Here is a 12,095-nt window from a genome sequence, read left to right on the forward strand (position 1 = left end):
TTATTCTATACCTATTTTTCACTTCCAGTCAGCAATTCTCATTTTGTACCTTGTGGCCATCCAATAAATTTCTATTTTGGATACAATATAATCCACAATGAACAATATAAAATCTTTGCTTCCAATCTCCATGCTAACTGAGCAATAAAAGCTGTTGACCACTATATGTATCCATATGAATCACTTGAATTTCAACATCAAAAAAAACTTAACACAATGTTTATAAGATGGAATCATGTTCATTTGATTGCTTTCCATTTTTTTATTGAGAAAAATAAACACTAAATAAGACTATTTCATACTGTCCTGTAAAATGCCAATATATTTAGACTTGTGCCCATCTGTGCTTATCTTATCATGGGGAACATTTATGCCAAGTAATATTGTAATCCTTTGATGGACGACAGAGTTCTGGACCGGACAAGAAACAGACCCTGTTCATGCCATGTTAACATCTGACTCCCAAGTGTGACCTTGGCCTTTAAGCTAGGGGTCTGAAAATTGTGCATGACACATTGTCTTACTATGGGCTACATTTGTGCTAAGTAATATAAAAATTCCTTCATGGATTGTTAAGTTACAGACCAGACAGGAAAAAAGCCCTGTTGACCTCCAAGTGTGAACTTGACCTTTGAGCTTGGGGTCCCGTTTTGCGCATGACGCATTGTCTGATTATGCGAAACATTTGTGCCAAGTAAAATTAAAATCCATTGATCCATGACAGAGTTATGGAATGGACACAAAATTGTGGATGGATGGAATGATTGATGGACAGATGGAAAAGCGCAATCCTGGACAGATGGAAAAGCGCAATCCTGGACAGATGAAAAAGCGCAGTCCTATAGCCCTGAAACTGGTTTTCAACCAGTAGTGGACTAAAAACTTACTGAACATGCCTATGTTTCTTCGAATGGCATTCTAGCATACCGGAGGTCTACCATGATTCCCTAAATGAAGCACTGGCACATTTCACCAATATTTTAATCTGGTTAGATTAATGGTAAATAACAATGTTTTGCGACAAATGAACCAATCAAAACTGGCTGTTTAAAGCGTGACCACGTCCTTTCTGATATTGACACAGAATTACAAGGAATTCTATTATTTCTTAAGGTAAATTTCTAAACATCCAATTAGGGGAATAAATCTTTATTAATCGCAGTTACGCAATATTGTCTTTATTCATTGTTACCAAGTACTTTGCTTAGATGTGGTCTGAAGTTTCAATTTGGCCTGCCAAATAATGTCGAACATTGATTAGCTGAAACCGCTTTCTGTAGTCATGACGAGTGTGTGCGCATGTCCACTAAATAAACAGAAGAAATAAATCAGAGGTTTGTCTCAGATTTTGACGAACCTCAGACGAGAATGTCGAGTGGGTACTCATCCAAATATATTGCTGCCTTGTATATAAAAATGTTAAATAACCTAACAGTTCTATAATTTAAAATGATACCTGATTTGCTGTAAAACGTCTACTGCTCTTGAATAGCTATGATCCCTGATTGAAGATATTCTCTGAAAATGACCAAAATGCTCATTTTAATAAATCAAACATTATCAAACCATAACTGTCTCAAATTAATGTAAACCTTAGCTGCATGGAATAAGTATGATATCCTCATTTACATGTACATAGTTTGATATATACATCTGGCTTTGAGAAATAACTAAACAAAACAGTATAAAATATTTGTAAAAACTTGTGTACATGTAGAATGATAACTCTGTTCTTCATTTCAAAGTGTCTCATATGTTTTTCTTCTTTCAAAACCCTGTTTTTGTACTTAACACAGATTATGCACAAAAATTCATATGACAGAGATAATTACTGAAACAACAGGCCTAGTTTATAAATTAAAGTTTTTCAGCAGATTTTCAGAATACTTCATTTTTATTAAAAACAAATGAGAACAAGTTACTTAAAAATCTGTGATTCGTTATGCAGTTGAACCTGTTTTAGCAGCCACTTGTATTCAGCACCCACTTGCCTCAAGAAGCCAGTAAGATATTTTCAAAATTGACATTTTGTTCAAATTTCAACTTGTCTTAAACAACTAACTGCCTTAAGCAGCCAGGCTGTTCTGTTTCCTTGGCTGGCTGTTTAATACAGGTTTGACTGTATATCACTTAATCAAAAAACTTATAGAAACACCTCTGTTCAGGAATAAAAACAACGAGTTTCTGTAACTTATATTGTGTACTAAATCACTACACACAGAAAAGAGTGTTTGCAGAGTCTTGTACAATATATTTTGATCAATTTTCTTGCAACAAGTTAATCTAAATGTACATGTTTAAAATTTCAGTCTTACTTTTGAAACAAGTATGACTAAACTAAATGAATAACTTGCAATGTTCTCAATTTGACATCTTATTACATTATATATTATTATACCAGATTTATATAGCGCCCTTTTCATGATAAACACGTTCAAAGGCGCTTTACATATAGCAAACGCAGCCACACAGGGCGCTAAATTCATCCTCTACTATTACAGACACAGCGCGATCTGACCAGAGGGACAGAGTAAGATAAAGCCCCAGAACAGATAGAGAGAAATCCTTTTTAGATACAAGCTTGTCCGGCTAACTTAGCCTAGCTCTTTGCAATTAGACAGTCTGGTTCTTTAACGTGCCTTTAATCTTAGACACTTAGTGCTATAAACAATGAAATCCTACACAATCACATACCTGTGCACATAGGTATGAATTCAGAACCTGTTCTCTGAAAAAACAAAACAAAAAAAAACGTCTTCATCACTAAAATTTAATTGCTTCGAGTGAGGGGAATAATCAAGGAATTGATAGGACGACTTAAACGTTAAAAGAAAAGCAAACACACAAAAATTTTACCACTTTTTTGTCTTCAAACATGGACCCATCAAGACACCAGAAACTTCTGTAAAAGAAAAAATAATGAGACACATTTAGATAGTATGACTTTAGATTTAAAAATATTTAAAAAGAAAAAGAATTTGGGTTCAGTTACGGACTAACAGTTTATAGCAAACAAGCTGACAATCAAGCTGATACTGATATAAAAGTTCACAAAACTCTTTTACCCATTTTCTCACCTACTGAAATGAGTATTTCATATAAAATATCTCATATCCCTTGTATCACAATGGACATGGACTTCATTAGTTTCCAACATCTTTATAGTTCAACAGTTACTGCATTTTTAAACCCATTCAATATGCTAAAGTTAATTAAATGTACTATTCACAGTGTGAGATAGCCTCAATGGATGTGATATTCAGAAAAATTAACCATTTACACTTGACGGCGTCACTGTTATATGTCGTCAATGATGCAGGCTTTCCAGCCAGCCATTACAAAAAAATAGGAGAAAAATAGGAATAAATGTCGCAAAACAGTAGGTGAAAAGTAGGAAAAAATTAAGAAATCTGACGAAAAAAGTAGGAGTTTATGTAAGCTACAAACTTTGACAAAAAGAGCTTTTGGGACAAAAAAGGGCTTTTGCACTGGAATCAGACATTTCACTGTTCACAGTTAAATGCACTAAAGACGCACCTACTGAATCCAAACTACTTTCATAAACCACAGTATATACTTTTTTGAACATTGACAAGAACACTCCAAGATGTTAATTTACATTCATCTGGGTAGGTACGGGAGGGAGCGGAAAAAAAATTTGATTCTGGGGTTCAAAAAAAACATTTTTAAAACTTCTGATATGAAAAAAGTAGGAGTAATAGGAGGTTTTATAGAAAAGTAGGAAAAAAATAGAACTTTCAAAAAAGTAGGAAAAGTAGGAACGCTGGAAAGCCTGATGATGTATGATTGTAACTCTCTGGTATATGTTTCCAATAATAGGTAATTAGCAAATGAATGTGATCGACACAGCAAGAAAAAAACACTAGAGCTATCACTGAAGGTGATTCATACTCCAGATGCTTCTTTGATACAGGAAGTTAAGTACTCTGCATGTTGTCTTAATGATTTGTCTTCAAATCCTTTAGAAGATATGGAGCTAAAACAAAATACAGAAATCTGACCTCCCATGAATAAGCTTGACCTTGGACCTAGCGACTTGGTCATGCTTGTATCTTATCATATTTGATGATAAAAATTTATGATTAGATCTACCTATTTAAAAATCTACTAAAGAAGTTTTCAAGATAGGCCTCTGGTAAGAACTTACAAACAGACAGACAGGCACGCATGACTCTAATATACCCCTTATAACTCTTTGTATCTGGATATATAAATTACGTACTGATCTATGCCAAGATAAGCCATCAGGGACATATCACCCTGTTTGTTCAGCTTCATCACCCTCTCCCAATATTTCTCATCCTCACGATCATTGTGGAGTGCATAGAGGTCAAATAATGCTGGATATATCTTTGGTAGCAAAATAGGCTGTAACAGACCAGCTGCTGAAACTACTTCCCTGAAATAAAGATAGGTAGGTCAAATAATGCTGGATATATCTTTGGTAACAAAATAGGCTGTAATAGACCTGCTGCTGAAACTACTTCCCTAAAATAAAGATAGGTAGGTCAAATAATGCTGGATATATCTTTGGTAGCAAAATAGGCTGTAATAGACCAGCTGCTGAAACTACTTCCCTGAAATAAAGATAGGTAGGTCAAATAATGCTGGATATATCTTTGGTAACAAAATAGGCTGTAATAGACCTGCTGTTGAAACTACTTCCCTGAAATAAAGATAGGTAGGTCAAATAATGCTGGATATATCTTTGGTAGCAAAATAGGCTGTAAATAGACCAGCTGCTGAAACTACTTCCCTGAAATAAAGACAGGTAGGTCAAATAATGCAGGATATATCTTTGGTAGCAAAATAGGATGTAATAGACCTGCTGCTGAAACTACTTCCCTGAAATAAAGATAGGTAGGTCAAATAATGCTGGATATACCTTTGGTAGTAAAATAGGCTGTAAAAGACCAGCTGCTGAAACTACTTCCCTGAAATAAAAATAGGTAGGTCAAACTAGATCTATCACTAAAGGTGATGAATGTACCCCCCGCATGCACTGACACAGTACATTGCAATTTGACGCACACAAGATTGCATAATTATGTGGACTGTATGTATATAGACTGTATGTATACAGTATAGTAACAAAAAACAAAGTCCCATAACTATGCAGAATATTTATCTAAAAGAATGTAACATGCACCATGCACAACTAGGGTTGGTACTGATCACTTGTGTGAAGTTTCATTAAATTGTGTGTAAGGGTTTGGTAGATTAGGCACGCACAAGATTGCATATGCAGACTGTATGTACATAGTATGTTAACAAGAAACAAAGTCTCATAAGTCTGCAATTTTTGTCGCTGAAAGAACCTAACATACCCCATGCACAACTACTGTTGTTACTGATCACTTGTGTGAAGTTTCATTAAACTGTGTCAAGGGGATGAGGAGAGATGGTGCGCACCAGATTGTGTCTATGTATATAGTATAGTAACAAAAAAACAAAGTCCCATAACTCTGCAAATTTTTTTTCTGAAAGAACCTAACATGCCCCATGCACAACTACTGTTGTTACTGATCACTTGTGTGAAGTTTCATTAAATTGTGTCAAGGGGATGAGGAGAGATGGTGCACACAAGATTGTGTCTATGTATATAGTATAGTAACAAAAAAACAAAGTCCCATAACTCTGCAATTTTTTTTTTCTAAAAGAACCTAACATGCCCCATGCACAACTACTGTTGGTACTGATCACTTGTGTGAAGTTTCATTAAATTGTGTCAAGGGGATGAGGAGAGATGGTGCGCACCAGATTGTGTCTATGTATATAGTATAGTAACAAAAAAACAAAGTCCCATAACTCTGCAAATTTTTTTTCTAAAAGAACCTAACATGCCCCATGCACAACTACTGTTGGTACTGATCACTTGTGTGAAGTTTCATTAAATTCTGTCAAGGGGATAAGGAGAGATGGTGCGCACAAGATTGCGTCTACGGACAGACGGCCAGACGGACAGACAGACAACCTGAAACCAGTATACCCCGCCTTACAACTTTGTTGTCGGGGGGTACAATAATGCTGGATATATCTTTGGTAGCAAAATAGGCTGTAATAGACCAGCTGCTGAAACTACTTCCCTGAAATAAAGATAGGTAGGTCAAATAATGCAGTTCCCTGAAATAAAGATAGGTAGGTCAAATAATGCAGGATATATATTTGGTAGCAAAATAGGCTGTAATAGACCAGCTGCTGAAACTACTTCCCTGAAATAAAGATAGGTAGGTCAAATAATGCTGGATATATCTTTGGTAGTAAAATAGGCTGTAATAGACCAGCTGCTGAAACTACTTCCCTGAAATAAAGATAGGTAGGTCAAATAATGCAGGATATATCTTTGGTAGCAAAATAGGTTGTAATAGACCTGCTGCTGAAACTACTTCCCTGAAATAAAGATAGGTAGGTCAAATAATGCTGGATATACCTTTGGTAGTAAAATAGGCTGTAATAGACCAGCTGCTGAAACTACTTCCCTGAAATAAAGATAGGTAGGTCAAATAATGCAGGATATATCTTTGGTAGCAAGATAGGCTGTAATAGACCAGCTGCTGAAACTACTTCCCTGAAATAAAGATAGGTAGGTAGGTCAAATAATGCTGGATATACCTTTGGTAGCAAAATAGGCTGTAATCGACCAGCTGCTGAAACTACTTCCCTGAAATAAAGAAAGGTAGGTCAAATGATGCAGAATATATCTTTGGTATACCACTTACATGAACTAAACACAGGTTACAAGGTAAACAAGAGCTATTTGTAAAACACATATTACCCCATGACAGCCTGTCAGAGTTAACTTGGTGTGTAATTTTCAATCACTAAGTTCGCCGTAGCCATAATCTTTCAACTAATGACCCCATAAACAATAGGGGCCATCTGCTAACCATTGTCAATCATGTTATGAAGTTTGACAGCCTTAGGTCCATGTGTTCTCCAGGTATTGATCAGAAACCATTTTAGATTTCAAGGTAAATGTAACCTTGACCTTTGACCTCAAATTTGATAGGAGTCATCTATTTGCCACAGGCAATCATGTTAATGAAGTCTGATGGCCATATCCATCTCCAGTTATTGATAGTAAACTGTTGCAGTCACAAGGTGAATGTTACCTTGACCTTTAATCTACCAACCAAAACAACACTGATCATCTACTGACCACAGGTAATCATCTTATGAAGTTTAGCAGCCAAAGGCTGAATCCTACTCCAGTTACTGATCTGAAATGGTTTTCTGTCTCAACCTTCAAATTAATAGGGGTCTTCTACTGATTACAGGTAATCACCCTAATAGATGCATTTGAGGTTCAAGCATTCTCAAATAATTTGAGTGGAAACTGTTTTCAGTCCTATCATATAAAACTGAGACCAGTCTCAAACTCATTAACCTGATTTGTTGATTTTGAATTCGATCTTGAAGCTGACCAATAACAATGTCTCATTCTGTGATTGGCTCTCAAACCTTGAACCTACACCATTTTTCTAAATAAAACTTCACTCTACAGTGACTGATGTTTGTGTCAAACATTCTTCAGAGTAAGGTTAAAATATTTTAATATTCAATATGGACTTATTTTCATGAATTTCATGGTGGGGCAACAAAACAAATCCAAAAGAATAAATAAAATAACAATATATTTGACCTTTTCGATTCTAAATCCATGATTCCAAGAAATAGCCATTTTTGTAAAAAAAAATTATGCTCACAAAATTAAAAAAAGATTCAAAGTAAGTTATATTAATATTAAAATCACTCCTTTAGTTTTGAATAAGGAATTACCACACTCACTTTGGTAACTCCTCCCCATCAACCTCCGATATCTGTCTCTGTATAAAGCCCATGTTCTCCCTGATAGGGGTACTGGCCCGTCTCTGTTTCTCTTGGTATATATGTGTGGGATCACCCTTCCCAGGCAATTCTGGGAACAATATTCTGTAACAGATAACAAAACTATTACCTCTTGTCTTCATACAGGTGAATATCTAAATGCTATACAGTAAAACTCGGATGTAAGGAACTTGTCAGGGTCACAAACAAGAGCTGTCACAGGAGACCGCGCTCGACTATTTCGATGCTGGATAGTGAAACTGGGCACATCTGAGGAAACTGGAGCTGTCACTGGAGTGTTTAATGACTCCAATGGTGGATGAAGATATTGCACAATAGCTTGAGTCTGTGTCAAAAATATTAAGTAACAAGGCAGTCTGAAAGACAGCTAAATCCCCCGCCACTGCTATGGATAGTGAAAGGGTAAAACCTTTGATTTTAGCTGTGACCTTGACCTTGAACTGACATGACTGACTCATGAATTCTGCACAACGTCTTGATGAGGTGATCATTTGACCAAAGTTTCATGAAAATCCTTCAAGGGGTTTAGGAGATACAGAGCTGAAACCTTTGACCTTCAGTTGTGACCTTGACCTTGAGTTGACATGGCTGACTCATGAGTTCTTGATGAGGTGATCATTTGACCCAAGTTTGATGAAAATCCTTCAAGGGGTTAAGGAGATACAGAGTGGACACCAAATGGAAGGCTCAAACCTTCGACCGTTAGCTGTGACCTTGACCTTGAGCTGGCATGGTCGACTCATAATTTCTGCACATCGTTTTGATGAGGTAATCATTTTACCCAAGTTTTATAAAATTCCTTCAAGGGGTTTAGGAGATATAGAGCGGACACGAAATGGAAGGCTCAAACCTTTGACCTTCAGTTGTGACCTTGACCTTGAGCCGACATGGCTGACTCATAAGTTCTGCACATCGCCTTGATGAGGTGATCGTTTGACCCAAGTTTGATGAAAATCCTTCAAGGGGTTTAGGAGATATAGAGCGGACACAAAATGGAAGGTTCAAACCTTTGACCCTAAGTTGTGACCTTGACCTTGAGCCGGCATGACTGACTCATGGGTTCTGCACATCGTCTTGATGAGGTGATCATTTGACCCAAGTTTTATAAAATTCCTTCAAGGTGTTTAAGAGATATAGAGCGGACACAAAATGGAAGGCTCAAACCTTTGACCTTGAGTTGTGACCTTGACCCGGCATGGCTGAATCATGGGTTCTGCACATCGTCTTGATGAGGTGATCATTTGACCCAAGTTTTATAAAATTCCTTCAAGGGGTTTAGGAGATAAAGAGCGGACACATAATTGCAGGCTCAAACCTTTGACCTTGAGTTGTGACCTTGACCTTGAACCGACAAGGCTGACTCATGGGTTCTGCACATCATCTTGATGAGGTGATCATTTGACCCAAGTTTCATGAAAATCCTTCAAGAGGTTTAGGAGATATGGACCGGACACGATTTTGTTACGGACGGAAGGACAGAAAGAAGGAAGGACGGACGGATGGACGCAGACCATTCCTATAATCCCTCCGCCACGGCGGGGGATTAATAAGAGAGGTAAAGATAAAGTGTATCAAAACACTATATAAGTATAATTCTAAGCAAAAAGGGGGCATAATTCATAAAATATTGGTGCAAGAGTTATGCACCTTGTGTCATATGAAGTGGGTGATGATGTGGAACAACTACTTCAAGTTTGAATCAAATGCATTTAGTAATAACTGAGATACAGTGAAAATGCATCAAAATTAACCTTAAATTCTAAGTAAAAGGGGGCATAATTCATAAAAAATTGGTGCCAGAGTTATGCACAATGTGTCATATGATGTGGGTGATAAGGTGGAATAACTATTTTAAGTTTGAATCAAATCCATTTAGTAATAACTGAGATAGAGTGAAAGTGTATCAAAACTTTAACCTGAAATTCTAAGTAAAAAGGGGGATAATTCATGAAATATTGGTGCAAGAGTTGTGGCCCTTGTGTCATATGATGTGAGTGATGATGTTGAATAACTATTTTAAGTCTGAATCAAATCCATTTAGTAATAACTGAGATACAGTGAAAGTGCATCAAAACTTTAACCTGAAATTCTATGTAAAAGGGGGGATAATTCATTAAATATTGGTACCAGAGTTATGGGCCTTGTGTCATATGATGTGGGAGATGATGTGGAACAACTACTTTCAGTCTGAATCAAATCCATTTAGGAATAACTGAGATAGAGTGAAAGTGCATCAAAACTTTAACCTGAAATTCTAAGTAAAAAGGGGGGATAATTCATTAAATATTGGTGTGAGAGTTATGGCCCTTGTGCAATATGATGTGGGTGATAATGCAGAATAACTATTTTAAGTTTAAAGCAAATCCATCAAGTAATTACAGAGATAGGGAAAAAAAAGAGAAAGTGTAAAAAAACTTTAACCAAGGTGGGGACGCGGAAAGACGCCGACGCCGGGGATGAGTAGGATAGCTCTCCATATACTTCGTATAGTCGAGCTAAATAGTGTTCGTTATATCCGAGGTATGGTAAATCCATACAGTGAACAGTTAAAATATATGCTAATTATAAATGTGCTATAGCACAATGACACTGTGTGATGACGACATATTTTTCTCACATACTGTTGTATGTTAGAGATATAGGCGTTGAAATCATACATGTGATAAGTTCAGAATCCCAAAACTGGAGGATTGCCATTTTTCAGCTGGAGTTGGGGTCTCAAAACTGGAGGTTTTTTATCGACATAAATTAAGCGCGCGGACACATAACTTAGAGGCAAAATCCAACATTTTTGGCCACACAATAATGTATATAAGTCTACACCAGAAGAAACAATCCTCATAACTCTTGATTTGAATTTTGACAGAGTTATGCCACTTTTTAACTTCAGTTTTTTTGTTAAAGTTTTATATAATGTCTAATATCTCTGTTACATACAAAGCTATTGCCTATTATGCCCCTTTAACTGGCAAAACTTTAATTCAGAGTCAATCACTGAGAAAAGTCGAGCATGCTATCTTACAGAAGCTCCCTCTTGTTCTGACTTTAAACTTTCTTAACAGATTAAATTTGTAGAAACAAAGTCTCAATTTAGGTCTGAAATGAAGGTGAACATGCATTAACATTATTCTACTCGAGGACTTAAAAAAACGAAGCTCTAAATTGGTCTGAACACAACTCATAAATTATGTAAATTCCTTACCCCACCCACTCTCGTATAAAAATACTGATGATTTTCACATGAAAAATAGAAAATAGAAATGCATCAACATGTATTTACCCTTACCAAAATAATGTAGATTGATGTTATCAAATAAATGAGTGTGTGTTTTCATCCAATTTTCAATGAAATAAGTCCAGTTTATTAGCAAATTAATTTGGTAAACATTGGAAGAAAATGGCGTAACTCCGTAAGGGGAAATAACACTCCTGTTCTAAAAATAGTAATGAACCAACCGTTTTTCCAACAATTATTTATGTGATTTTATTACCGAGCAAAATTTTTCTTTGAATAATCGAAATTCATTTCAGTTGGGAATTATTTCTTATGACTGGGAGTTTTTTTGCTTCAAACTGGTAAAAATGGAGCTTAATCGGCATTGAGAATGGGCAGATATTCGGCCCCGTGAGACAGGTGGAAAAGGCCCTGCTTGTCTAATCCCTTATCAAAACAATTAATAATTCACCTGTGAAAAACAACTCTTTCCTCCAGCAACATGTGTGGCAAACATGTATAATACACAACAGTCGGTGACACTTTGATTTACTGTGAAAACATGTTTGGCACTCCTCGGTAATTATCAACCCAGTCATAATACTGATTTTTATTTTTTGAAAAGCGGGAGAAATATGGTTTTGGTCGGGAGACGGGAGGCAAGGTGAAAAAATCGGGATTTTGACCCTCCCGCGCGGGAGATCACATGTATGGTTGAAATAAGAGATTGTAATTATTCAAAATATACATGAACTGATCATAAAATAAGTACACTGTCATCATACATTTAGTGACAAATTTATAAATTTGCATACTTAAGTACATTACCAATATCAGTGAATCTTGATATCATGGATTAAGTGCGTTATTAACAAGTGAAATTTCATGATGGGACATAGATATGTGTTCCTTATAACTGAGTTTTTGCTAGGTCTGAGATTGTTACATCCATGTGCTTTTCATATAAAATATATTGGGGAAAAATCTAGCCAGAAAAATGGGTTCCTTATAA

At 36.2% G+C, this 12,095-nt stretch overlaps 1 protein-coding gene across 1 annotated transcript in view; it reads right to left on the reverse strand.

The window, feature by feature from the left end:
- The window catches only part of LOC123546896 (alsin-like), a 103,858-nt gene that overhangs the window by 9,714 nt on the left and 82,049 nt on the right, over positions 1 to 12,095 (reverse strand). The window contains exons 27-30 of the mRNA XM_045333534.2: positions 7,810 to 7,953; positions 4,244 to 4,420; positions 2,857 to 2,902; positions 1,457 to 1,518 (exon numbers count right to left, since the gene is read on the reverse strand). Coding sequence (XP_045189469.2) covers positions 1,457 to 1,518; positions 2,857 to 2,902; positions 4,244 to 4,420; positions 7,810 to 7,953 — 429 coding nt within the window. The remainder of the gene's footprint in view (positions 1 to 1,456; positions 1,519 to 2,856; positions 2,903 to 4,243; positions 4,421 to 7,809; positions 7,954 to 12,095) is intronic.

Source organism: Mercenaria mercenaria, chromosome 9, assembly GCF_021730395.1.
Source record: "Mercenaria mercenaria strain notata chromosome 9, MADL_Memer_1, whole genome shotgun sequence".
In the NCBI taxonomy this organism is placed as follows: Eukaryota; Metazoa; Mollusca; class Bivalvia; order Venerida; family Veneridae; genus Mercenaria; species Mercenaria mercenaria.